The following is a 27,448-nucleotide window of genomic DNA, read 5'->3' as shown; positions in this document are numbered from 1 at the left end:
CCTCCCCCTGTTCAAATTCAGAGAAATGTCCACTTCAGTCACCCCGATATGCATAACAAAATATAGGGTAGCAAAATGTGTCATCGTGCAGGCCTTGACCTTATAAAAACACAAGCTCAGCCGTGTCACTTTTACTTAAATGCGACATAGTCGTGGCACAGGTTTATTTATCAGACTGAAAAAAAAACTCTGAGCCATGTAAATCTGAACATTTGTGCTCAACTTAAGTCTTGTAATTTTCAGGAGGCGGTGCCAAACCAACAAGAACTCATGACCTTTTCATCAACTATAACTTTTGACATATTTTGACTAACTACAATCATAGTGTTAAGAGAAGTTTTTTTTCTGAAAGTAGTCTAAACAGCCTGCCAACTTTCCAATCTGTAAGCACAATACAGTCTACCTTATTTCCAAGGTCAATTCCAACTACACTGAACAAGCCCATGGGTCGCTTTTATCCCAGAAACAATACTCCTATAGACTAAAATGAAAAATTTAGCAAAATGGCTGCCTTAAACACAGGCTCATTATAGGTACACTCTGGATTCAAATTCAATTTATGAACTTGTTTGGAATCATAACATTAATATGGAAGAATTTGGAGATATAAAGTCAGAATTGTGAGAAAAAGTCAGAATTCTGAGAAATAGTCAGAATTGTGAGATAAAAAGTCAAAAGTGGGAGAAAAAAAAGTCAGAATTCTGAGAAAAAAAGTCAGAATTCTGAGATTAAGTCAGAATTCTGAGAAAAAAAGTCAGAATTGTGAGATTAAGTCAGAATTCTGAGAAATAAAGTCACAATTTCGAGAAAAAAAACTCAAAATTCAGTCGTTTTTCATTTTATTGAGTGGCGGGAATGGGCTTCCATACATTAATCCTCATGCCGCCCTCCATGAAAAGTCATGTAGAACCAGTCACTGGGCTAACTAACACACTCTTATGCTGTACAGGGTGTATGTTTGTATGCAAACTTACACATGCATTGAGTAGTGGAGTGGAGGCATGGGGTGGTGAAGGAACAACCTCTGATTTTTTCTAACAGCAAACTGTATCTCTCCTTTGAACATGGTGCTGAAACAACATTGTGTGAGGGTGGGAGTTTTTCATGTAACAATCTTTAAAGAAACACCTATGTGAGCTTTTATCTACACATGTAAGTTGTTGCTTCACAAATTGTTAAGTCATCCATTTGATTTTTCGGCTTCATGGAAGAGTCTGCAGGTTTTCATTCCAACCAAACACACGCAGCAGTTCCTCCTCTCTGGTTGAAGATGTGCTAATCAATGATATTATATTATTACAGCAGCTTCTACTGTTCTATAACACAACACAGAGGCGGTTTGCCCAATCGTCTGTGCGTATATATATGTGGAAATGTTTGGATGGTCCACTTACTAGGGCTCCTCTCCTCGACGAGGTCGCAGGCACAGAGGTGGTCCGAATCGATGGAGATGGGCTTCTGACGGATCCAGAACTTCGTGCTGGCTTTCTGGTTGGTGACCGGGTCGATCTCCACTTTCTCTCCGGAGACGCCTGCGGGAAAGACGTGTGTCAGTTCATGGACCGGAATGGATTTCATACATGTGACAATCAAAATTGGATTATAAGAAAAAAAAAAAAAAAACACCCACAAGTGCAATTACAACTATCGCTTTTAACCGTACAGTTCACAGACACAATTACAGATGCATGGTCCCCTTTTTACACTGCATAATAACATCATATTCATAAAAAACGATGATGGCTCTTTGGTGTTACTGGCCCTTTTCAGCTCAAATCCTTTGTTTTTGGTGCTTGGGCCACACCACTGTTCTTCACCCTACTGGTACTAGATCTTTTGGGTTGATACACAGTCCTTAACACAGTATGCTCACTAGATGTGTGTGTATTTAACTGCATTTCTGTAAATATATGATTGTGAGAATGAAAGCATAAATGCACTATAAACAGATTAATTTGTCATATGAACATAGTCCTGGTGCCTGAGGTGACATTTATTTTTTCATTCATTCATTCATCATTCGTCTATCCATCTGTCTATTTTCCAGTACTGAAGTCTGACTTAACACTTCTCTGATGAACAACATAATTACAAATAAACTGCTCATAAAAATCATTTAGTGTTGTTTTTTTTATTACTGCTTCTTTCAAAAGCACAGTTTTGTTTTCAATTTGGTAGTTGCTGTTTAGTTTCCCATTTTGTCTTTTTAAATGGCAAAAAATAGCACCTTAAAATTCCCTGAAACAGGGTGACTCGACAGAATGGGGACACCTCAAGCTATTTCAATGCCACCGCTAGTGACAGGTTTGTGTTTACATTGTAGGATACCTCTCTCTCTTTTGATTTGCTTATCAGGCCAGCCATTTGTGTTGTGTGCACTTTGATGCCCTTCATAAAGGTAGCAGAGTTACGGATTACAGAGTCAGACTGTGTGTGTGTGTGTGTGTCATATAGGTGTGTGTGTAAGGAGAGAGAGAAAACACCACACACACTCTATCCTCTACACACACACACACAAGTGCCGGTCTGTGACAGGTATGTCAGCTGTCAATCACACCGCTGAATGTGAGGCATTGCAAACAAAGAGTGATGAGATAAACCCAGGTGTCAATCAAATGATGTCCCCCATTTCCCATGGGGAGTTAGACTGAGCCAGCCAGCCTGCCGCATGGAAGTCTGGGAGATGGCGAGGAGCACTGCTACTTTGACTGAGAAAATGACCTGGGGTTATAGATATCATTGTTAACTAAGTTAACCTAGTCTCCAAAAGTTTTTTAATAATTTTTTTAATTTATATATATAGATATATTTCTATTTTTTTTTTTAATGTTTTTATTTGAACAGTTCCCTAGAGGCTACATTGTCATGCTTAAAATATATTCTGTGCTATACTTAGTCTTAGTAATATTGTATGTACATATACTTCTTAAAATTTCATTCTGCTGATCTTTTAATTTCTTTTTAATCTTTATATTTTTGTACTTTGTCTTGTTTTTCATGTGTACAAATGTGCTCTCTCTGTGTTAATGATTTATGATTTTACTGTTTTTTTTTATGTAAAATTCTGCTGTTTTCAGTACATCTTACTGCAAGCATGAATTAATAAAGTCAAGTCAAGTCAAGTCAAGAGATGTATTTAAGAGCACTGAAATTATGGCCGATCAGTCCTAAAAATTTCCAGTGCTTTACAAATGTAAAACATGTAATTTTGCATGCTACCTGACAAACATTGTCACGGCAATGACATGTAGATGGATGGGAGACAATTCCTCATCTGAACTATGCGTCCTATGTGTATCTTACCAACGGCTAAGCTAGAACATCAGACTAAAGAGAGAGAATTCTGTAATGGCTTTTACATTACAAATCGCTCCAGAAAGGGAATTGAGCCACCAGTCCCCAAAGGTCCTATTCTCACTTCAGGTCTATACATCACTGCTGCTGATGCAATATGGACTCGGTCACTTGTATTGATGATAATGGTTATTAAATTGCCCCTCTTTTTTTTTAAACGCGGCCACATGGAATCGGTTTGCTATAACAAGACTTAATCCAGTTGTGTGACGGAGGCCCTGCTTAATGCAATGTGAGGGGCCAGAATGAGCATTGCATCACTGGTTATTAGAAAAATTTACAAAAAACACTGACTTCAACGAAGAGGATTGGCCTTCACTGTTTGTTTGTAACTGCCCTCCAAAACGGTTAACCCGTTCTGTTTGAGGCGGGGTGGGTGTGGGTCAAGATACCAAAGCAAACCTCAGTCTGTAAATGAGAACATGTCCAGTTCTGGACATGTTCTCAATAACCACCCCTGTAATTTGGCCCATTCTTTTCCCAAGCTGCAGTTAACAAGCTTTATTAAACTGGCAGCACAGCATGACTTTTTTTTTTTTCCATTTGCATCCATTAGGGTCTACGCCTATTCCCCATATCAGGGCGGTTGGAGGTAGATTCTAGTTATTAGCATATGGGGGTAAAGTCTAAGCTGTATTTTTGGAATTATTCAAGCAGCAGTGGGTTTATGGCTTTTAAGAAAAGTGGCTGAAATTACAATGCCTGGTAAACGCCCATCAATCTAAACCGTGAGGACTAACCCTAGACCGAGGAACGTTAGGCGCGGTGAAGGAGGATGAAAGTGTGGGGGTGGAAGAGGAATACGTCCCGCTCTTGACTATGGAGGAAATGCCTCCCGACACCCTCAGTCCCTGCCGTTCATCTGTCTCGGCTGACCTGCCCTTGCTGACCTTTTCATATCTGACAGACTCCAGACACACACACACACACTGCCCGTCAAAAGTATCAATGAAACTCCAGTGTCCCCTTGAGGAGCAGTAGCAAATAACATTACTACACTATTACATATCTCGAGTCGCTAGGGACATTAGAACAAAATCGTTTTTAACCATTTTGGCACTTCATTAGTGGGAAATTATTGAAAACAAAAAATTTGAGGACTAGCAGGGGGGTGGGGGCCAGAGTCTGAAATGAACTTTTTTCTGTACCAGCCAGAAAAAAGAGTTACTGAGGCATAGAGGGTTTCAAAAGTGGGGGGACTTGGTGGGAGTGGCAGGTAGAAATTTTCATTTACCTGCCACTCCCACCAAGTCCCCCCACTTCTGAAACCCTCCATGCCTCAGTAACTCTTTTTTTTAATCTTCCCTGTACCACAGCTTCTTCACTCTTCACTCTTTTAGTTTAATTATTCCTGGAAAATGTCGGAACATATTGGCTACATGCACACTGCCGGTGCCAACCGAATTCATGAATGAGAGTGAATTCGCATATGTATGGTACAGCCGCACAAAACCCCTCATAGGTTTGTCAGCGCGACTTAACGGCACTTTACTACTGCTTTTACCCCCTCTCTATTCACTACCCACTGGATTTAATCTGACATGGCTGACGCAACTGGCAAGATGTTCACTGGCTGACAAAGCCTCTGAAACTCCAGGAGGCCGCTATCTCAAACCAACACCAGGAACTGTGACTGGGTGTGTACGTCCCCTTACTTCTCAGATGAGCATAAAAAAAATAGAATTCTGGCTCTCTGTTCAGTAATATGGGATTTGTGACTTTTTTTTTTTTTGGCATATGTGAAAACGTGATGCTATGTTCTGTGTAAAAACGATGGAACAGTGAATGAGATTTTCGACTCATAGGCAAGGAGATTAGTCAGTACGATCAAGTCCAAAAGTTCTTATATGTTCTTATATAGTTCATATGATCTACATGTCTCAGCGACTTCAGATACAGACTCAGGACACACACACAAACACACACACACACACACTGACACTAACACACTCGTCCCATTCACTACTACACTCTCACTCCCCCTACAATTTCATTTTCTACATCAGGGCAGTTTTCATGCTCTGCATCTTACTATCCACCATATTTTCTTGTCTTTTTCTGTTATGGTCTGTCATCCCTTACATTCTATTATCCAACTCAGTCGGGTCTTTGCTTGTCAGCCTGATTTTTTGTTGTGTATTTATTTATCTATCTACATATCGATATATCCATCTGTCTATCTAACTACCTATTTGTTTTTGTATAGTTGTGCATAAGACCCTTTTTCAGTCTCACCTGCACATGTTTATTAAATCATTATATTTTTCAATTTTGATGTGTCATAGCTGTGCAATTAAACAAAACTAAACCAAACTGTTTTGTGCTTAGTGTTCATCATTTTAAAAATAGACTTTTTTCACTGACCTAGCTGGACGTCTGTGGTGAAACGCAGCTTGTGAATCATGCTGATCTTGAATGACTTATAGTGGTGGCTACTCAGCATGTCCTGGACTGTGGTGATGTCAATAGGAGGGTCCTCTTCTGAGCTCTCCTCGCCCCTGGAGCCTGGAGAGAGAGAGAGAGAACAACCAAAGCTAAAAGTAAAAGAAAGATGAGGATTACATCCACAAACATTGAAAAGGATGTGATTTTCTGTTTTCAGCACAGCCCTTCATTGAGAAATCAAAATATTAGTCTAGAAAAACAGTTTTTATTTTCAACCAATGCCAGTGCGCTTGGAGTGTTTTCTATTCTAGTCACAGACAAACACATGAAAACCTGCAGCCCAAACTATCCTTATCATAGGTGAGCAGAGGTGTGACCAAGTCAACTTTGCTCGAGTCCCAAGTCGGTCTCAAGTCTTGAGGCACAAGTCCCGAGTCTAAATGTAGAACAGCAAGTCAAGAGTCCAGAGTCCAGTATCAATTTAATATATTTTCAATGCAATATCATTTTAATAGGATATAAAAACCCTCACTAAATTCAATCATTCCATACAAATTCAGAAAAAATAATTTAAATTCAGTCGTCTGCTGGAACAAATCTCATCACTTTCAATCTAAGTCATTTACACAAACACAAGATCTCAAGTCAAGACTTTAGAAACCTTTTCAAGTCATCAGAGTACAAGTCAGAGTCAAGTCCCAAGTCACCAGAACCCAAGTCAAGTCAAGTCTCAAGTCTTCTCTTCATGCATCAAGTCTCAAGCTAGTCTCAAGTCAAGTCTCTCTTGAGTCCCCACCTCTGTAGGTGAGAAATAACTGCTCAAACAGTTATATCTACAGCTCCTCTCGGGTTATCAAGTGAAGCTGGCCGAGGGTATCCAGCTGTGGAATCTGATTCATAAATTGAGAATATATGGCGGTGCTGGTGGAGCGGTGCTGACCCGCTGAGATTATACTTACTGTTTTCCCTGACCAGGCAAAACTCCAGGGTGCTCTGGCTTTCCAATGTACAGTCCAGGTCTACCGCCACGTTGGGCTCGGTCTGCCTCTCCAGACGATACATGGGACCTGAGGGGAAAACGAGGCGGTCAGAAGACGGAAACGCCCGGTGTCTCTACTAACAGCTACGCCCGTCTCGGTTAAAGGTTATGGATTTGGCACGGAGACCGCTCTGAGTGTTCTTGTTTTTGTTGCATTGCTCTGTCTTAAACTGTTGCTAAGAAATATTGGTGGATAGACATATAGAAACAGACAAACAAGACATGACAAACACTTTTTATCTCCATTTAAACAGGATCTAACACAGGTTACATTAAATTATCCAATTTTTCAATGAGGAACCAACGTGTTAGAAAAGATAGATAGATGTGACAAGCATTAAAAACTGCATTTTTTAGTTTTTCAGTATAGGTTAAAAATGCTCTAAAAATGCTATTTTTTCAATGACAATCATGATATAGAGGAGAAAAACCTGGTAAAAGTGGCAACTAACTGTCTGCCTTATTAACCTTGCAGAAATGCAATGCGTTCACAGAACAGTTTTGTTGGGCATTTTGTTCTCTGTTCATTTGAAATTTATACCTTCTACTCGTGTTTCCATCGCACAAAGAGGTGAACAGGAAGACAACATTCATCAGATGAGCAGCCACAGAAGAGGAAAGGAGTGGAATCCAGATTTAGTGTGCGCCCCCACACACACACACACACACACACACACACAAAATGCTCTTTGGCTCCTGTCACACTCATCAAGCCCAAGGTCACCTGGGTCATTATTCCTCTCCTCCACCTCAACCCAATCCTATCCCATCCCATCCACGAGCTCCTTTGACGCAGACAAACAAAAGCTTGTATTCAGCCCCGTCTCCCTCCCTCTGTCCGTTATTAGATTCCCAACCCTCCTTCCTTCTTCCCTTTCTTCCCTGTGACTCCCAGCTCCTGTAATGTGGACCTAGTTTTGGGTGACCTCTTTGGCTCTGTGATACAGCATAATGCAATTATATCCCCTCAACAATGAAATAAAAAATACACAACAACTGAAAAACAAAAAAAAAAAACTACCCAAGGAGCCAGCCAAGGGAATTGGCATCAGTTGGCTTTTTTTTATATTATAGTAATGCCTTTACTCTTGTTCGCTGCCATGGAGTTCAGCTCAGGAGGCTACAGGCTTACTGTAAGGGCGTACATGGGTAAGAAATGTGACCTCCGGCAATGGTGCAGCCTTGAGATGATGCATAAGAAATGTATACCATCTCTAAGCCCAAATTGCACTTATGTTGGTGATTCCTCGAGGAGTCAAAGGAGTAGCAGTCAAATGTAACCATTAAATTAAGCAGGAACCAGCGGTATGTACCAGTAATCTAATCCAGCTTGTCCTTCTGGATTGATACATGTTCTGAGAGACCATGCATGGGGTAGACAACTTGTTTGCACTACCTGCGATCTCATACAACGCAATGTTCTGATGACGTAAGGTGGTCCGAAAGTCTATCCAACAGATCAAAGAAGGGAGGGTTGGTAGAGTGAAAAGTCTGAGTCCTTTCTTCACCACAAAAAGGGAAGAGAAGGGGAGAAGCATATCTATAAGAAAGCAGCCGGTCAAAGTAGGGCAAAGACTTTGGGCAATATTTACCCTTTAACTAAAATGTCAGCCCGAGTCGGGCCGAGCCAGCAGCCGCCACGAGGATGAAAAGAGTATGCCTCTGAGCGCTCCAGGAGATCCTCGTCCAAGAAAGGTAAACAAGCGCGACAAACGACATGCTAAAGCCAAAGCTTTACTGTGCGTGGATGGACAGGAGGACGCGAGCCTGACTGTGATCGTCACCTGCCTGAGAAATGCCAATCCGCTACCTGGCTTCATGTCCATTTCCTCGTCTCTTCCAAGGAACGCTGCGAACCGTGATGGTCGTTTGGCAGAGGGGAGGAAGTTGTTGGGAAGGAGGTAAGGATGGGGGGGGGGGTGGAAGAGGGTGAAAGAGTGTGACTAATGGCAGACACGGAAAGTGACCTTTTCGGAGACCTGCCTCGCGCGGCGATCCGTGGCGAGTGGGTGAACCTCGGAAAAGGACAATTCGTGACCTCCAGGATTCAAACGGGCTACGGTCCTGCTGACTAAAAACCACATGGAGAAGGAGAGAAACCGTGTGTCTGCCTGTATGTGTGTGTGTGTGTGTGTATATCTACATGCTTGAGCAAAAAAGTTGGCTAAAACATGACTTGGTTAGTGTATGAACATGAAGAGGTTTCAAAGAGCCCCTAAAGTCTGGAGCAAAACAATATTCACTTTCACTATTGCATTGTAGCTAGGCTTGGGCGATATCCAAAAATTTAATATTGCGATACTGTCCCGTCAAAATATCGCAATACACAATATTATCACAGGGGTTGTTGTTTATGTTTTTTTTGTTTGTTTTTTTGGGGAGGGGATTTTATTTTATTTCTTCCAAATTAGAGCACATTTCTAGGCTATAATAAGTATTATTAACAGCCCAGAAATTGATCTTACTATTCAAGCATTGGAGGAAACAATGGCCATTTGGTATAATTTGCTCATTCCTGCTATTTCCAGAAAAATGGTCTGATTGTGGAAAAGGGAACCCACTTGAATTAAAAAGACACATTTTTCACTTAAACTTGATTTTTTTTGTTTTTTTACTGTCCTACCACGAGTAGATTACAGGGTTATAGGTGCAGGAAATATTGCAATATTCACGAAATATGGCGATATGCGATAATATCGACCCAAGCTTAATTGTAGCCACAACTGTCTGACTACCTACAACCAGACCACAGCACAGGTTTCCACTGGAATTCAATATCCCCTTCTCTGCATTTAAACTACTTATTTAAGTACCCTATGAGAACTAAATGCAAAAATACTGTAAAAACAATCACACACACACACACACACACACACACGCACACCTACCTCCTCCTCTAAGCTCTGGCACCTCATTTGCAGTTCAAACACACCCCATCATCTGAGGCCCAGCCGTCACCACCTACCCAAATGTCACCACAGTTTGCCCGATAATGTGCACAAGCACTATTCAGCACCCGCTTATCTACTGGCACAGACCGAGTCATTTTATATTCCGCCGCAACCTTCCCAGACATCATATTTCACAGCCTTTTAAAGTCAGCCGTGTCTGCTCTTTTCATTCCTTCTCGCCGGGGCGCGCCACAAAATTAGCACCATTGCTGCGTGGTGTTGCCTTAAGAATTTTCAGAATTATAGCCTGTGATATTTCTGTGCGTTTTCAAGTGTTTTTCGAAATGCCCTTATGCGCCGGAGACATCTGATTATGAATGCGTTTGGAGGAAGGGAGCGGGGAGGAGGGCTGTCAGCGATAAGCGCTCGGCTCTTAAGGAGAAAGAGGTCGTCACCTTGCAGAGGACAAAAAGATGATTTTCATACATAAAATAACCATATAGCTACAACCAAAATGGAGTCTGTTCCAGTGAGTAAATCTTGTTTGGTAGTTGTGCAGATTTTTCCTATTTTTTAACAAATAATTTCTCCATGGTGGCATAAGTGGGACTAATTGGACGATTTAAAAATTGCTTGTGTTTATGCCCATGTATGAGAAATAGCACAAAGGTTTGTGAATACAAAGGATTCTGGATAAATACGTCACGTTGGTAGATAATGAAAGCTGAAATTGCCAATACAAGCTGTATTTTGAGTCAAGCTCAGCTCCATTGATCCTATTCTGAGAGTAAATCACTGGACTCTGCCGGCGAGGAGGTAGAAATCGTCACTCGACCACAGCCAGATCGTGAGACCTTGAACTCTTATTGTAAAAAGAAAGTGTGCGTGTGAGAGAAGGAGAGAATGAGAAGACTGGAAAAGAGTCTCACTCTAGTGAGTAAATAAATGATCAATACTTATCTAAATGTAAATGAGAAAGCTCTTTCTTGTTTGGGTGTGTGTGTGTGTGTGAGGGGGTGGGGGGGGGGGTTAGGTTATCAACTGGGCAATTTGCCACAGACATTGGGCCACAACCTAATCACCATCTTTCAGATATGGGTCCTGCACTAGATATAGAAATAAATCCCCAAAACGCCACCTGGACTCACCACCAGACGAGGCCAGGGGCAGGTCGGCCATGCTTGGCTGAACTCGCAGGTTTCTCCCTCAGATTTTGTAGGGGTTTTTGTCTACTATACGTGTTGGTTAACGGCATCAGAACAGAGGGGGTCAATTGGATAAAAATGTCTGAGACTCATTCATTATGAAATTTAATCAAACTGACGCTAAATGCGACTTTTATGAATTCAACAATCGCAATTGCCTCATAGATTGAGCTGTTGTGGCAAACTGAAACAGCCGTAAAGCTCTCAGACTGAAATGACAGCTGATTCCATTTGAGCGCTGAATTACTGGGGCACACTGAATCCCGGTTGTCACAATAAAGGATGGAAGACAAAGTAGCAAATGTTTGTTTCCAGCTTACAAAGCCTCTGGTAAAATAGACTACAGTTTCGTACTCTTAAACCTTTGCTTCCTTTGTAAAGAAACACTTCAAAACAAGAACACACGTATGTAGAGAGGTGATATAGTTGACATCCTAAGTCAGTCAGTACAGGATACCTTTAGTCGAACGTTAGTGCACAACGTTCAAGAAAATCATCCCAGAGCTGTTTTGCGAGGCAAGCCACTCACGACCCTAAGGCAATCTCTCTCTCTCTCTCTCTCTCTCTCTCTCTCTCAAAGTGGCTTCATCTGACCTACAAGCAATTTTCAAGGTCTTTGGTGTGTCCAAGTATGGTTTTGTGTACACTGAGATCATTGCTATTTTAACCATTATCCATTATTACCATTAATCACAAACACATTGCTCGGTCAGTGTTATATTACCTATGCATACACGTCCTAACTAGAAAAAAAAACAAAAAATAAAGGAAACTTGCATTCAAAAGGCATTTAGAAAGCAAAACACTTCTTAACCATTTTTGCACTGTGCCTGTTTGTTTCTGACTATAACCTGGGACACCGCCACTCCCAATGTATTATTACCATACGATTCTTATGCTGTGGGAACAACAATTTACCACTGCTGTAAACAGGACAATCCTTAGTAAAACCTGGCGGGACAGCTGCTCTCCAATTCAAAACGGCACTGAGCCAGCATGAACACATTAGGCTAGTCAGCCTTACTGTCACCAACACTGTCATCTGTTAGCAAACTGCAAATATGGCCTGACAGTACGTTTGTTAATATAGCTAGCTGGACATTTCAGTGTCCCCAAAACAATGTCAACAAAAGATTTCTCAATAGATCGTAAGCTAGGTAGTTTTGTGCCAAAAGTAACCACGAGTGTGATGATTCTGTGTTGGGGAGAGACAAAGCGAAATATAAAAACGTCTGGATAGAGTTCTTAGACTGTTAATCTAAGATGGCACCACTACAAGAATCCTTTTTCAATCTTTTCAATTGTCAAACTCTCCAGTTCTCATCTCAAATTACAGTTGAACTGACATTTTTGCACACGTAAAGGCAAATTCAGGCAACCTTGCGGGGATAATTCAATAGGGGTCGAAATGACCCCCATTGCTAGAATATGGATGCTAAATGAGGAGGTATTCTGCCTCAGGAGACCAGTCACATCATTTTAAAAGGCAGTTGTAGGCAGTGTGTGGGTTTTCTCGAGGTGAAATGAGTTCAAGTTTGTTTTCTTTCAATCAAATGAACAACTGCGAATGGATTGGTGAATAATTGTGTATCAGGTGGTCAAGGCAAGAATGATCCTTGGACGTAGGTGTGTTGCACATTGTCTTCATTGTGAAATGGGCTTTGGAGTGATATGGCAGAAATGGTCATTAAGACATTTTGAGTTACTGGGTCGAGGGCATGAGTTCAGTTTCGTTTCAGAGCTTTCCTAGAGTCAGTACACTTACCCTATTTGGAGCTAACGTAACAAAAAAGTAAAAGGAAGGCAAAAAAAAAAGTAAAAAGTGAACAGTAAAAGAAGTGAAATCTTGACAGCATAACAAGTGGTTGGTGCCCGCCCCTCTACATCTGTTTCCCTTTATGCCACCAGGATTAGTCATCCTCCTCCTTTCAGAGAAGCAAAGCCAGCACGGTCATCACCATTACAACCCCTGGCTGCCTCAAACGCCCTCCAAGTGCGCCTCTGAACGGAAAATCGGACCAGCATCTGGAATAGCTGAGAGGGGAGGGACAAGTTATGTCGCTTGTCATCTCTGAGTTGCAGGAGGTGGGAATAAAATGCTTAATTTCTGTGTTTGTTGACTTAATGACTTTCAAAAGGCTGTTTCTATGGGGTGGAGTGTGTGTATGCCTGTGTGTATGTGTGTTACTCTCTTAGTTGCAATAGAGTTGTGTCGCCTACACAAGGAATAGGAACATAATCTTAAGTGTAATGACCTTATCTACTAAAGGACATTGTAAAACTTGGGCCTACTTTGCGAGTACAAAGTAGGTTGCTACATACAAGCACTGTACTATTTTTTCCAGAGAGAAATGCTTAAAAAGTAGATGCAGTCATTTTATTCATCCCATTTAGTAAACATGTCCCAACTACCAGAGCCTTATTCAAATTTCATGCTGTTAAATGGAACTGCTTTCAGTAGCTGGAGGGTGTACATGCCATCACATTCCTAAAGGCTTTTAGCACAAATTGCATTTATAATGGAAGGACCTGAACCTAACACATACTTTTCTTCCTCGCTGTGTTTGATTGAGTGGACAACTACTGCATCACGGGAGATCATTCTTTTTGTTCCTTTTGTATTTTTAACATCTAATAGTCAGGTGAGTTGATCCATATTCACTCACTGCCCTCACATGAAAACCTCCTAAGTACAGTTTTAACTGCTTCTATGTTTTTACTTGAATTGAGAGGCTACATGGTACTTAATGGATTGAACAACTTTAATAACCAATTGCAAAACTAGAAATAACCGCCTCGGTTGTATGCCTCCGCCAATAAACTTTGTTTTATCATTGCAAGGACAGTCTTTATTTATTGAACATATATAATTAATGTGATTATTAGGTCAACTTAAAGGATTTTGGTGTCTGCAAAAGTAAGTGACAGCACTTCCACCGTTTTTGTAGAATGACCCAAGATCATTTTCTCAGCTACAGTGGTAAGCAAAACTTTATGATGTCACAGTGAAGTTGACCTTTGAACTTTTGGATATAAAATGTCATCACTTCATCATTTTATCCTATTAGACATTTGTGTGAAATTTTGTCATAATTAGCGTATGAATTCTTGAGTTATGGGCAAAAACGTCTTTTGTGAGGTCACAGTGAGCTTGACCTTTGACCACCAATTTCTGATCAGTTCATCCTTGAGTCCAAGTGGACGTTTGTGCCAACTTTGAAGAAATTCCCTCAAGGCGTTCTTGAGATATCGCGTTCATGAGAATGGGACGGACGGACGGACGGAGAAAAAAGTGGACGTCAATCTGAAATAGAGGGATGCAAGCTTTGCATCAGACATTGGCAATATTCAAAAAGATTATTTAAATAAAATAATGATGATTACTACTAATAATCCCAACAAATACAACAGACGCAAAGGTTTTCACTGGTGAAATGAAGCGTTCAGTGCAAGATCACTACAGCTACCACAAAGACGTATGGTGGTGTCAATCCCCACTGCCAGCTGGCCGTACCCATGGGACCTCTGCATTGTGGGATCCAGCCGGAGTATAACCTTGGGGAGAAGGGGAAGGGGGCAGACAATGGGAGAAGACGCCCGCGCCCGCCTCTCTTTATCCGAGACCCTATCATCACCTCAATCACCGGGGCATATTCATTATGTAGATGCCCCTCTCCCTCGTTATGTTCTTTGCGGATCATTGGCTCCCAGCGTCTCGTGAGTAATTCCTCCTAAGAGTTGTTGTTTTCCTCCTCGCGCGTGAAGTCGGGATGCTGGGGGGGGGCCCCCCTCATCGCTAGTTGACATGATCTCTTTCCAGGGCCTTATCTCTGCGCTGGAAGGTGTGTGTGTGTGTGTGTGCGCGTCTCAAGAGTTTCAACCCTACTTTATCAGTGTCCTGGCGTGAGACTCAATCCGTTACGTCCGATTTTTTTTGTATTAAAACCTCAGAGCGCTATCAGATCGTCGGTCCGTTCGGGCGTGACAAATTAAACGGCATATGGCGGCGGTGCTATCGGGGATCGTGGCCCTGATGGCTTTTCTGCCATCGCCCACAGCTGATAGGGGGTGGGGGGGGGGGGGGGGGGGGGGAATGTGCTTTGTGAGAGACTTTCTGCACAATTGGGGGTGTATACACAGACAACTAAGGTCACGCAAAGGCCCATGGACGCACACAAAATGCACTCATTGATTACGATAAATATCTAGGACAACTGATTGACCCGTCCGTGACTTCGGAGTTCACGCCGTTGTCCTTACCCGAGCCTTTTTGCGAGCCTTTCCTCTTCTTGAGCGCCTTCTGGAGAATCTCCTTCATCGTTACCTTCAGGCTGTCCACCGGGATTAGAGAGAAGCCATGAGCAGCGTTTCTGTCACGGGAGAAAGAAAGAGGGACGAGGGAAAGAGAGGGAGGACGAGGGAGAGGGAGAACAAGATGAGAAAGGACAATGCCGGAAAGGACAAGAAATGAGGGACGGATCCATTACTTCCAAAGACAAAGAGAGAATATACTGTATAAGATGACAATAAAACCCATCCTCTGTGGCTCAGTGAAATGAATATCTGATGAGTCTATTAAAATTGACTGTGAGACCATATTTTTTTTTATCCTAAATGCATGCATTGCATTTATCACAATGTCAACATACAACTCACTCTCATTTATAAACCCCACGTGGGACACACTATTTTGGACCCTTAAACCATAGAGCCTCCATTTATGCAACCATTAAAGCTGGTGTAGGTTTATTGGAGTTTTTAGAAACTGTTTCACTGATTGCAATAGGTCCCACCAACTTTTAATCATGACTAGAGATGTAACAATATACTGGTATTGATGCATACTGCAATTTTAAAAATCCACTCTGCACTGAGGGCAAGGAGGAGTGCATAGGTAAAAGAAAACACAGGTAGGCAGTATGATGTTTCTAAATTGTATAATGCCTATTTAGAGGGGCACAGGATTATGGTGGGCCAGATACAGAGTAAGCAACACACCAAAAAGAACTAAGCAGTTAAATGATGAATGGTAACAAAGTCTAAGGTATTTAAAGAGTAACAAAACCCCAACCCAAATCTGTGTAAAGCCTGACATCTAATAGTAAAAAGCATGCTACTGAAATGGCCATCTGCTATTAGCTGATCTTTGGTGCCAGGTGACATCACCATCTGTTGTACTCTATTAAAAAGGTGACATCACCTGGCGCAAAAGATCAGCTCCTAATGATGAATTTGTTTTAACTGTCGTTGAGTGCTTTGAGTGTGGTTTACTTTGCCAGAACAATTCTGATCATGTAAGAGAATTGTTAATCGCAAAAAGCTATATAAAACTGACTCTCAAATCCTTTCTTGTGTAAATTTTCTAGCACTCATTGCATTGTCTCAATGTAAAAAAAACATGGTTTTGGTCAATCCCTCCCCAGAGGATGGCCTCGGAGACAACCACCAATTTCATTCCAGGCATTTCTTGCCCAATGAGAGAAGTCGGAGAGAGAGGGATGATGATGCAATGCAAGGTGCAAGTGTTCAAATAATTATAATGGCAGCCATATGCCAAGACCAATTACTAAGATTACCACTGAAAATATATGGAAGATTCTGGGATAAATTATGCAATTCCCACAACATTACAGAGATATGATTGATGATGGGATTTGTTATGCTGGTTGTCCATTATGTTGCCCATACTCTGTGTCACCATTGTACAATACTGAATGAACACCTAAAGTCAGTGGTAGTTCTTATGTAGAAGACAACTTTCTTCGGACTTTTCTAAAGTTGCAGCAAGAAAAATGACAACAGAAAGATCAACAGCTCCAGGCCGCAAATAAAGGGAGAAAACAGTCCATTCGTCCATGTTTCAAGCAGGATTAGTGTGTGTGTGTCTACTTCAATTTCCAGGCTTCGCTGTCTTTGGAAGGTCAATTGCTTCTGACAGCATCAGTGGCCAGCCTTCACATTGGCTTTGTATGTGCGGCCAAAAAGAAGCGCTACCACTGACCAGCCTTAGGGTCGCGCCGGGAGTCTCTCGGTCCTTCTCTTTCTTTTCATCACTCCTTGCCACTTTCCCTTCTTGGAGGAGGGCAGCTGGCTTTTGACATGTCACATCCGAGAACCCATATGCAAGATCTCTCGTTTTCATTCTTTTCAATCTCGTCTATTGCAGCTCCTCTCTTATTCCATTCTTTTATCTTGGAATCAGTTAATGAGCTCAAAGATATCTGTCACTGCCACTCGAGGCGTGTCTAGGAGTTGATTACCCTCTTGACTGTCTCAAAAAGCCTAATGCCTAATGCCTCAGGCTAAAAATCCCAGTACACCCATATACAGTAATGTATTCAAAATTGAAAGAAAATGACTCATCTTACAGAGAACCAGCCATCTCTGCCCTCTTCAATCGACAACTATTGAGAAACTGTTATTACACGGTATTTGCACGTACCAGCAAATTGAATTTAATGCTTTTTCATGCCACTTTTAAGACCTTTTAATGACACTCTGAGCCCTAACTGGTTATACCATTAAGGCTACACAAAAGCAGTATGTGAAAGCAAAACCAAGCTCAGTCATCAACAACCACTTTAGTGCTTTACCAATGGGAGGGCCATTGTAGCAATGAAAAATAATGGAGTGGGAACAAATCACTTGCACTGATGCCCATAGTGTAAAGCTTAAATGATTTCTTACAAACTGCACAGTAGGCTTTTTGGTCGTTTACCTCAAGGGCGCAAACCATTACTGAAAATATTTATCTTCAAAATAGATGGAAAATCTTCTCATCACTGGATTAGCTAGCTAGCTCCTGTACATCTGTATGTCTACACTGACTTTCCCGCTCGTTTCTCACACTTGTCTCACTCGAAAGTTCCAAAGCAGCCAGTAATGATGCACCAATTTTGTTCTGGCCTGAATCAATAGGTCAGAATTATAAGGTTCCACATAGCCTACAGTATACCAACACAGACACATGCAAATTACTGGCTATGATAAATCTGAATGAATTAATATACAGATGTTTTTAGGAATTCAAATAAATCATTAGGTTGAGTATAAAACCTACTGATAGGTAGGCTGATATCCTACTGATATAGGATCAGTAATATGCACTCTTTAGTAACATCTAATGGTAGACATAGGAACTACAACAACATTGGCAAACGTGTCCTCCTCCACTAGCGATGCTATGCTATCGGCTAACCCAGAGGTCTAGCAGCTCAAGCTGTCCAACAAATGTAAGGCCAACTCGGTCTGCGACTTGTGCATCAGTCTAGACGTTTTCAGAATCCTAAGCTACCTCCACCATTGAAATGCTGTAGCATGTTCCCTCTGGTTTTGGAGTGAGCTGTATTATTGCAGACTTTGTCGGGCTTTTTAGGCTTTGCTGCAGTTCGTGCTTCCATGGTTTGTGTAAATGAGACTAATTTCCGCAACATTTATTTAATGTTTTTTTATATTTGTGCTGCAGTCCATCCAACTGAGGATAAATGTGTTTATTCAGAGCTGAATCATTTCTCTATCATTTTGTTGAGAGAGACTAGTACATGGGTGTACATAGGTACAACGCTGCCTCTCCCTTTTGTTGCCTTTTTGCCACTTACTGTACTGAGGCCAGGAAAGGACTGAATCGGGAGGGAGCAAATGGAGAGACAGCTGTTTTTCTAAGGCTACAGCATGCAAGAGCAGAGATTCGGTGCTAAGCACTAACTAACTGGCCTACCCTCCAGATGGAGAGCTTTAAGAGCTCTGGAGGGGGAATTGCTGAGTAAAGAAAGCAACGGGTGGTAGGCCAGCGCAAAATGCTAATCTCCTGTTGTGGATGTCTGCAAAGTGGAACTGAAGGGAAGCTGCAATTTAGGTTGTTAAACATGCAGGAGTGCATGCAAGCTGAGAGGGGGAACAAGCAGAGAGTTTTCACTCAGAGCTATTTCCAGGCACCATCAAGAACAGCAAAGCTGCTTCAGGGTTGATGCCTCTGTGTTGCCTGGTGCAGGCTAAGTGTAAGGCTCCTACATTGAGAAAAAATGTTGGATTGGACCTAGGTAGACCATTAGTGTGAGAGTGTACCTGTGAAATACAACCACCAATGCTGATATAAGTGAAGATCTGGGTTAGGCACCCTAGACATCCGATAGATCAAACTCTTGCCGAATCTGGTAGGAAGAACATGGAAAACATTCTCCGACAAAAGGTATGCCTTCATTGTGAGTATTTGTTCTTCTTTAAATGCATTTAAACCTCAGATTCTGAAATGACAGAAGATATAGGTTTATCGACAGCCAACGTTGCTACTCCATCACCGCCATTGTTGTTTACTATTCTGCTACGCTGCATCTTGCTTACATCACCCCAAAGCCGTTCTTATCTGGCAGAGGAGGCCCTTCCAAACTTGATTAGCAATTAAAATGAAAAGGAAATTCTTAAAAAGCTCTCTCTGACAAATTAGAGTCCAGTTGTCGTGCACCAGCATGGCAAATGACTTCGGAAATGGATAGGCAAATCAAATAACTAGCAGAAATTTGTCAATTTGAGCTAACTTCTACTCTCAGATATCAACATGTCTTTTGAATTAGTGGAAAATCTCGGCTTGCATCAAAGGAAACTTAGTTCTATACTGTTACGACTTCAAAAATGGAAAAAGTTGAATATAATGGGATAAATGCACTGTGGAGAAAAAAAATCTCCAAGTAAAGTTTCTGCTGGTGATTTTGGTGCAGTGAGAGAGCATCATTTCAAATGAGCTCCAGCACTAGGAGACAGAGGAAAAGATGACCACTTTTTTCTTTTGGCTGAGGTTGCTCCGTTTCTGTTGGCCAAGTTAGTTTTGGAGGCATACAGATGGAAGTCGACAAACAAATACATATACACCAACAACACCCCAGCTGTAGGTTGAGGTTATTCCCCTCAATTCAAACCATGAATTGATATGGCTATTCATATGATGATGACACGCCCTTCTATGTCAATATTTTCTTTAAATATTAAATGTAAGAAATGTATGAAGAAAGATTTTCACTATCCACACTTCTTCAAATATGTGCATTGAAAATGAATACAAACTAAGCCTGACCACAAACTAAAACAAACAACAACAACAAATGCAGGAAATTTCTCACCTAAATCCTCAACCCTGATTTGAAGCCTCTGAAATCAACAATTTACTTAATTGTCCCAGAAACCGCATTATTTTACTTCATCCATTAGCTTACTATGTATCAAAATGTTTCTTGAAGTACAAGAGAAAATAAAGGTCATTTCCAGGCAAAGTCTCCTGCCAAAAAGGAAACTGATACTAACCCCACAATCAAACTATCCCTACTACTGACATCAGGCTTTGAATTACCAAATTATAGTGATGAATATTAAAGAAAAGCCAGGGGAGTATCAGCAGAAGAGGCAGTGGATCACATGGGGACCTGAGGGGGAAGCTGGTTCCTTTGGATTTACAACTGATGACAGAGCCATTTCTCATAGGCCGGGCAAAGTCCCTTTTTCATTATTGGCCATGTGCTTTATTACACACTGTACATTGCTGGAAGAAGTGCCTGAGAGAAGAAATGGACATTAAACATGGGCACTTTAAAATTGAAAACAGAGCCATAATTGCGCGGCGCGAGTAAATTAAGTCAGAATCTGATTGCTCGTCACATATTGGATGGACCCTTTCATTTGAATACTGTGTACCAAGTGCTTGACATACAGAATGATAAAGGAAATAACATGGTTTCATCACTGCAGTGTGGTCATGTCTGGCACGTTTTCATGCACAAATGTTATGAGCAATGACAGTTGAAATCTAGAAATCAATTCTATCAGATAAGAATATCTGATTAAATGTATTTTCCTCCAAAATTCTAATATGGAGTGTATGTGTTGTTCAGTTGTTGCATGAATTTAAGCTGTAATAACTCTTATAGTACATGTGCTTTAGAGATGAAACAGTTCACAACTCACAATTCAGTACACATCTTGTATTAATTGGTTCTACTTTGGTTCATTTTTGGCACTGTAAATTTAGAGGTATAAAACATTATGGTATAAAACACTTTTTGGGATGTGACATCAAGTTCGGGCTGTAAATTCAACCATCTAAATTAACTTAGGCGACAACATTATGATTTTGGAGATATATCTTGTAAGACAGAAAAACCCATGTCTATATTTCATGCAGATATATCAGTAAAGTTATTTGGGGACAGAATGCTGGAATACATTTATCTTATTGCTAGTTTAAGTGCTTAATTTTAGAATCTATTCACATAACCTTCTGGAAACTAAATTCTCTTAAAATCTGTGTGCTTGCTTTTGTTGCTTGCTTTCTATGATTGATACATTTCTGTAGCTTAGTAAAGCCAGATGCCATGAAGTTAACTTCTTGAGTGGTTCAAAAGTTAGTCTGAACAGCATGTTTACACCTGGCTCCATGAGAACTCAATTCATCACATTGACTTTGTGCGTTAAAGAGAACAGGCCTGAAATTAATCATTACTGAGTAGGCAAAAGTTAGAGCAGCCAGGGGAGGCTGGGATTGGAAAATATGAGCAGATGTACAAAAACACCTTACAGTCTCATCAGACAGAGTCAGCACCAGCAACCTTGACCTGGTATTGTGGTCCAACATGCAGTGGCCTGTTTATTTTGTAGAGCACATTGGCCTCAACACAACAACAACAGAACAGTCAACACTTCATTCTGAAATGTTGACTGTTTTGTAAAAGAAAAAGTAGGTTGATTAATTAATGCAATCATTATTGGAGAATCAATGCTCTCCAATGGTGGTTAGATGGTATTACTCACATCCTCACAAATAGGGACTGTTTGGAGGCGAGACCCGGTGAGGAGTATTTCTCAACCAGCGCCAGCGTACTGAAGCCAAACTTGTGGATTGGCTCATTGGAGTCCAGGGGCGGGAAGTCGGTGTCCACCTCGCCGTCGTCCTCCGCAATGTGGAGGCAGTAGGCGTTCACGTTCTCGCTGTGGAAAGGGGTGAAGGGAGGGGATGGGGGGAGGAGGAGGGGGAAAAAGACAGAACAATACAGAATGATGAGAAATGGGATACGACAGAGAAATCGGGGAAAAAAAGTATGAAAAAAGTATGAAAAAAGTATGAAAAGAGAAAGAGAGTGAGTGATTAATGAGCTTGTCTGCAAACAGAGTGATAGTAAACTGATCGTCAATGAAAGTAAATGAAGCTTTGTGGGCCCACAGAGATTTCCTACCTCTGAAAATTCTTTCTTATGGATTCACAGAGAGAAAGAAAGAGATTTGCTTGAACATCAGCGCATGTATGCAACCACAGCAAAAGATGGGTGTGTGAGAGTGTAATGAAGCTGAAAAGTGAGTGGCAAGTAGCTAGCTATTGCTCAATAAAAAAAAAGGATAAAAGTAAATCTAAAAAGAAGGAAACTCGGACTCCATTGCAAAAGCCTAAATAAAATTTAAGAATTAAAAAAATACATATTTAAAAGCATTTTGCACGTTAATTTATTTTGTAACCTGCTATCACCACACTACAATACAGTGATAGATGGTAGATGAGCCACCTTAGCTAACAGGGTCAAAATTCCCCTCATTTATACTCATTTGGGGTGTCGCTTTGTTCCCAGAAGGCCTGGAAGGGTGTGTGTCTTTGAAGCCCGATCATGACAAGTAGGGAAATATTCAAGTAGTGGCTAGACCTAAAACAAACGTATGCAAATCTAGTTATGGTACGGGGTGCTTGGCAGAACTGACTACTTGCTTAATGCCAGTGGTACATTACTTCTGACTGGTGGAGCTGACTACAGCTCTTGCCTCGCATCCAAAATACTATCAGTGTAACAGAAACGGAACAGTAGAACAGCTGTTTGAAAATGGGGATGAAAACTTGCTTCGGGCTGCACTTCAGGAACAAACAACAGAGATCGCATCCATTTCTTAGGCATATCAGTGGTTGTTCTTTACCTATCAGTAACTAACCGCTTTCCTCTGTGTGTGTGTGTGTGTGTGTGTGTGTGTATTAAAGTACTCCAAAGAATTGTGCATCCTCATTGTTATGCAGCTCAGGTCCTGCTTCTGCTTCCCAACTGTCTGCTACCACTGACTGGTTGCTTTATTGTTCCTGTATTTGAAGACTTCCTTTCTCTCTCTGTCTCCTTTTGTCTTTTTTTTTCTCCCTGAACTTTATATACTTTCGGTACGACTGTAGTAAATACTGCTGTTGCATCCCGGAAACCAAGTAGTTGCATTCTTCTGCAGTGGAAAGAGTGAGCTATGGAGACTTTTTTTTTTAATCAAGTGGTATAAGATAAACAACTGTGTGGGAATGTTGGTGGTCACCAGAGGAAGAAAATGGGGACAAAAGTGGAATGTGCTCTAGTCAAGAGTGCCCGTTCCTAAAGTAAAAAAGTTTTATTCAGTTTTATACAGATTTAAGTAAGCTTTGATCAACTTACCATTCTGTCATGAGAAGACTGGTAGCAGTTTCACCTCTGTGTGTCTATTAATTATTAATAGGGATGCACAGATCAATCAACCTGTGATCGAAAGTGGCCGATATTCACTCTAAATATGAGATAGAGGATTTTGATATTTCTTATGACACAAAACCAAACCAACCAAAATAACAAAACAATATAATTTAGAATAGCTCTATGCTAAGCCTATTTCTGGGGAAAAAAAATCAAGGACTGTCTTGAGGGAATAGTTCATCCAAAAATTATTCATTATCGCTCATTATTTATTCTAAATGCCGGAGAATATAATATGGCGGAAATTGACTACACTCTGTGCACATGATTTTACTTGATCCAAGGAATCTATTGGAAAAAACATATTTTGATTCTAAGTCAGTTGGTGAAGAAGAAGAAGAAGAAGAAGAAGAAGAAGAAGAAGAAGAAGAATCAATAGGGTCCTGATAACAGGAATCCCACACAAAACGTGTGTATTCCCTTGAATGTTGGTGTTTAATCATTTCTGTTTGTGTGTGCCTGTATCTATGTGACTGTATGCATTGTGTGTGTACTCACTTGAGTTTGGGTTCTCGTCCTTCACCGGTATACTGCCAACAAATGAGCCCAATGAGATCATGGACACGGGCGTTGGCAATGGTCACCACCATCATTGGATGCAGTTTCTCCTGGGCCATCTGCATTGAGAGGTAGACGTCTATCTTTTTGGTGGCGGTTGTACCTATGTGGCCCTGAGGAAGAGATGGAGGAGACAGTGAGTACGTTTACATGGTCATCAATACCCTGGGGATTACTGGGAGTACTGGGAGTAATCAGCTTAAGGAAATATCTTGATTCCTGCGTTTACATGGTAAACGCAATTTCTCAAATAAACTGGTTTACATGGATTCATTTAATAACTAGAACAGCACTCGGCAGACCTCCGCCAAGGTTTGTGCTATTATTGCTTGTTCGTGAGTCGGATCCGGATCCGCTCCAAAATGTAATGGGTTCTTCCTTGGCCCATGCTACACCCTTCCACCAAGTTTCATGAAAATCGGGCCAGTAGTTTTTCCGTAATCCTGCTAACAGACAAACAAACAGACAAACAAACAAACAAACGGCACCGAAAACATAACCTTGGCGGAGGTAATCAGTCCACATCATCACTCCACTGCATTGCAGCATGTTGTTTGCTTTGTAATTACAACATCCAGGCTACTGCATCTGGAGACTGACGTGCAGTTTGAAAAAGCCGAAAGAAATCTAAAGTGTTTACATCCCCTAATAAATGGAAAGAAAGAGCAGAAATCTAGGTGTGTTAACCGGGTTACGCTTACTCTGATTATGACCTTACCCTATAAAGACAATGAGATAAAAGCTCTCTTATATGACAGTTCCAATATAGTATTGCCTTAATCAGGAAAAGATCAAACTATTAGTGTGCATATAAACATGATAAAACAAGGGAAAGCAACTGTGTGTGAATGAGTGATAGAAAGAAATATATCAGTGTTTTAGCGAACGCAATGTATAATATATAGAAGATTTCTAAAATACACAAACCACTTGAATGCAAACTTGAAAAGCACCTGTGTAAACATTTGTGTATTTTTTTTTTCTGTAAAGCTAATATCTTACTTGGTTTTGAGACTGAAAAAGATCCCTTAAACCGCCATCGCTATGAGTAAAGAGTTGCTAAGAAGAATTTTTCAGAGTTTGGCTCTAGTCAAATTTGCCCATTAGCGTACTATTATTCTCGAGTACATTATAACTGGTTAGGAATTCTTGAGATGCGAAGAAGAAGTGTAAACTATGGCATGGAAGTCCAGAACACATCATCTTCCACCCACTAGCGTATGTTTAGGGCTCTGAGATAGCTTACTACAAGATATTTAAAAATAGCATTTGATTTAAAATATACTTCCTTTGTGTTGATTCTACATTAGTGATTTAGTGATGTATATGGTGATTCTACGTTTAAATATCTATGATTACAAGCTTCAATCTTAAGAAGAAAATTAGTTCTTTTTTTTTTTTTTATCGATTCACAGCCCTAGGATTTATCTACATGGATGTGGAGGGATGGATATAATGTATGGCAGACATCACTAAAAGTAATATTGATAAAAAGAGGATGGCAGAGGTTAGCAAAGTAAAGAACACAATGATCAAATCACCACACCAATCAAAATTTTGAACAACCGAGGGAAAGTCAGGTTGTTTTGTCTGTATCATTTGGATTATTAACAAATACTTTGGTTCCTTTGTGTCTGTAGTCCTTGTGTCTTTACTAGTTCATATGCATACAAGGTTTGAGCATAAGGCCCTGAAAGAGTATAGAAAGTAAAAGCAGGAACTAAAAGGGAAATAGGTCTCTGGCACTAACCTAGAAATGATGCACAATGACAAATCTGCCATGTAAACGGCAACACCTGTCAGGGAATGAAGGAGGAGGCTATTTGTGATGCGCAAGACCAGGTAGGACTTTTAGGGGTCCGGGGTGTGAGGAGGACCTAGGGCTAAATTTAATACATGGCAGCAGCATGGTTCAATAAGCCAAGGCCTGGAAATTAATTTGGCCCCAGGAGATTTTTCACCCAGGTTTCAAAGGAAGGAGGAGAAGACAGAACACGAGGCAAAGATGTCATCTTTCTTGCTTCTCAACAGTAGCCACCAACAAAGAGAACAGAAATACCAGGGATAGGACAAATAGGTCCTGCCCTTAAATTTAAATACAGATAATTCAAGATGATATGGTCAAAAAGACAATTAACACCTTCATAAAGTCATTCCTCAGCCATGGTGGCTCTAGAATGATTTCAGAGTGATTTTTTTTTGGTATGGGAACTCTGAAATACTGAAGAGACGGGAGAGGGGATGAGTATAGGGTAAAGTTGACAAAACATTTCTACGCAGACAATTCAAATAAAGTTTAAACATTTACTGTATCTGTAAGGGCCAGAGATCTTCCATTCAAAACAGACTTCCTCTACCTCAAATAATAAATACTACAATGCTACGGGTGTTTCCCTCTAGATTCAACCCACAAGTTAACTAAATGAATTAACTACCGTCTGACTGGTGATCTTAAGCCCTATTCGCACGGGACTAGTACTACCTGGGGACCTCATGTGATTTAGAAATAACCCCCCCATGTCTGTGTTTCGTGCGGCGCATTCGCACGGGATAAGCGAAGTCTGTATTTTACTCAAATTTGCTGACATTATCCCCCGGATATGATGTCAAGGCTGCATAATAATTAGCCATGTGCTTCTGTTTGCTTGAGAAACGATGGAAGATTTAGTGTGAACAATGGACAGATAAAAAAAGATAAATTTGCCTCAGAGTAGATTAATTTCATTATAATTATTATTTTCGGCTGGCTGATGGAGGACAGAGGCAGATTTCCATTTGGCCAATAATATTGCCATTTATTTACAATTCATTCCGATGTGCTGGAGAGTGGGTCTCCATGCTGTGTAGCGAGATGAGCCTCCTGAATTTGCACCCAAAACGCTGCCAAAACTTTCATTTATAATTGCCAACGCAGCCGCCGTAATTCTCGACCGGAAAAGAGGCAGAAAAAAGGCGCGGAGAAAACAAAAAACCTTGACCCCAAAAAAAAATATGACCCCAAATCACCAAGATGCCGATTCGCACGGGACTAATATTATCACATGACCTCTTATCTGTGTTTGGCGAAATATGGTAGGTAATTTGCGGTGGAATTTTTACTTTACAAATTATGGACATGGCAGATTCACACGGGATTAAGATCACAGACGACCTCTGCAATTATTACAAATTACTAGAGGTCCCCAGGTAATACTAGTCCCGTGCGAATAGGGCTTTACAATGTAGACTCTCTCAGGATGACGACAACATGTAATTTACTACTACTACTCTGGGTCTCTCATTTGAAAGTGACAGTCATAAGTGTTCTTTTACAGCTCTGTGGGGTCCTCCATATATATATGCAATGCTCCTGCTGTTAGTGCTATAGATACTGTACATTTAAGCCGACTCAGCGTTGCAGAGGGCTTCGGGGTGGTTGAATCATTTTCGGTGACTGCCAACGCTCACAAAAGGAAATTTCTATATTCCTCCTGGGTGGTAAGATTTTTCTTGGCGAGGACACGTTCACTA

At 40.9% G+C, this 27,448-nt stretch overlaps 1 protein-coding gene across 2 annotated transcripts in view; it reads right to left on the bottom strand.

Moving 5' to 3' along the window:
- The window catches only part of mapkap1 (MAPK associated protein 1), a 42,919-nt gene that overhangs the window by 5,036 nt on the left and 10,435 nt on the right, over nucleotides 1-27,448 (bottom strand). For both annotated transcript variants that reach the window (XM_071541401.1, XM_071541402.1), the window contains 6 exons: nucleotides 23,879-24,051; nucleotides 21,669-21,845; nucleotides 15,135-15,244; nucleotides 6,699-6,806; nucleotides 5,719-5,859; nucleotides 1,395-1,532 (listed from right to left, as the gene is read on the bottom strand). In XM_071541401.1, coding sequence (XP_071397502.1) covers nucleotides 1,395-1,532; nucleotides 5,719-5,859; nucleotides 6,699-6,806; nucleotides 15,135-15,244; nucleotides 21,669-21,845; nucleotides 23,879-24,051 — 847 coding nt within the window. The remainder of the gene's footprint in view (nucleotides 1-1,394; nucleotides 1,533-5,718; nucleotides 5,860-6,698; nucleotides 6,807-15,134; nucleotides 15,245-21,668; nucleotides 21,846-23,878; nucleotides 24,052-27,448) is intronic.

This window comes from Centroberyx affinis, unplaced genomic scaffold (assembly GCF_046629955.1).
Source record: "Centroberyx affinis isolate AG114_WGS23_722 - 3 ecotype Tasmania unplaced genomic scaffold, CSIRO-AGI_Caff_v1 ptg003861l_1, whole genome shotgun sequence".
Taxonomy (NCBI): Eukaryota; Metazoa; Chordata; class Actinopteri; order Beryciformes; family Berycidae; genus Centroberyx; species Centroberyx affinis.
Note: the sequence above shows the minus strand (reverse complement) of the source record. Positions and strands in the feature narration are given on the sequence as shown.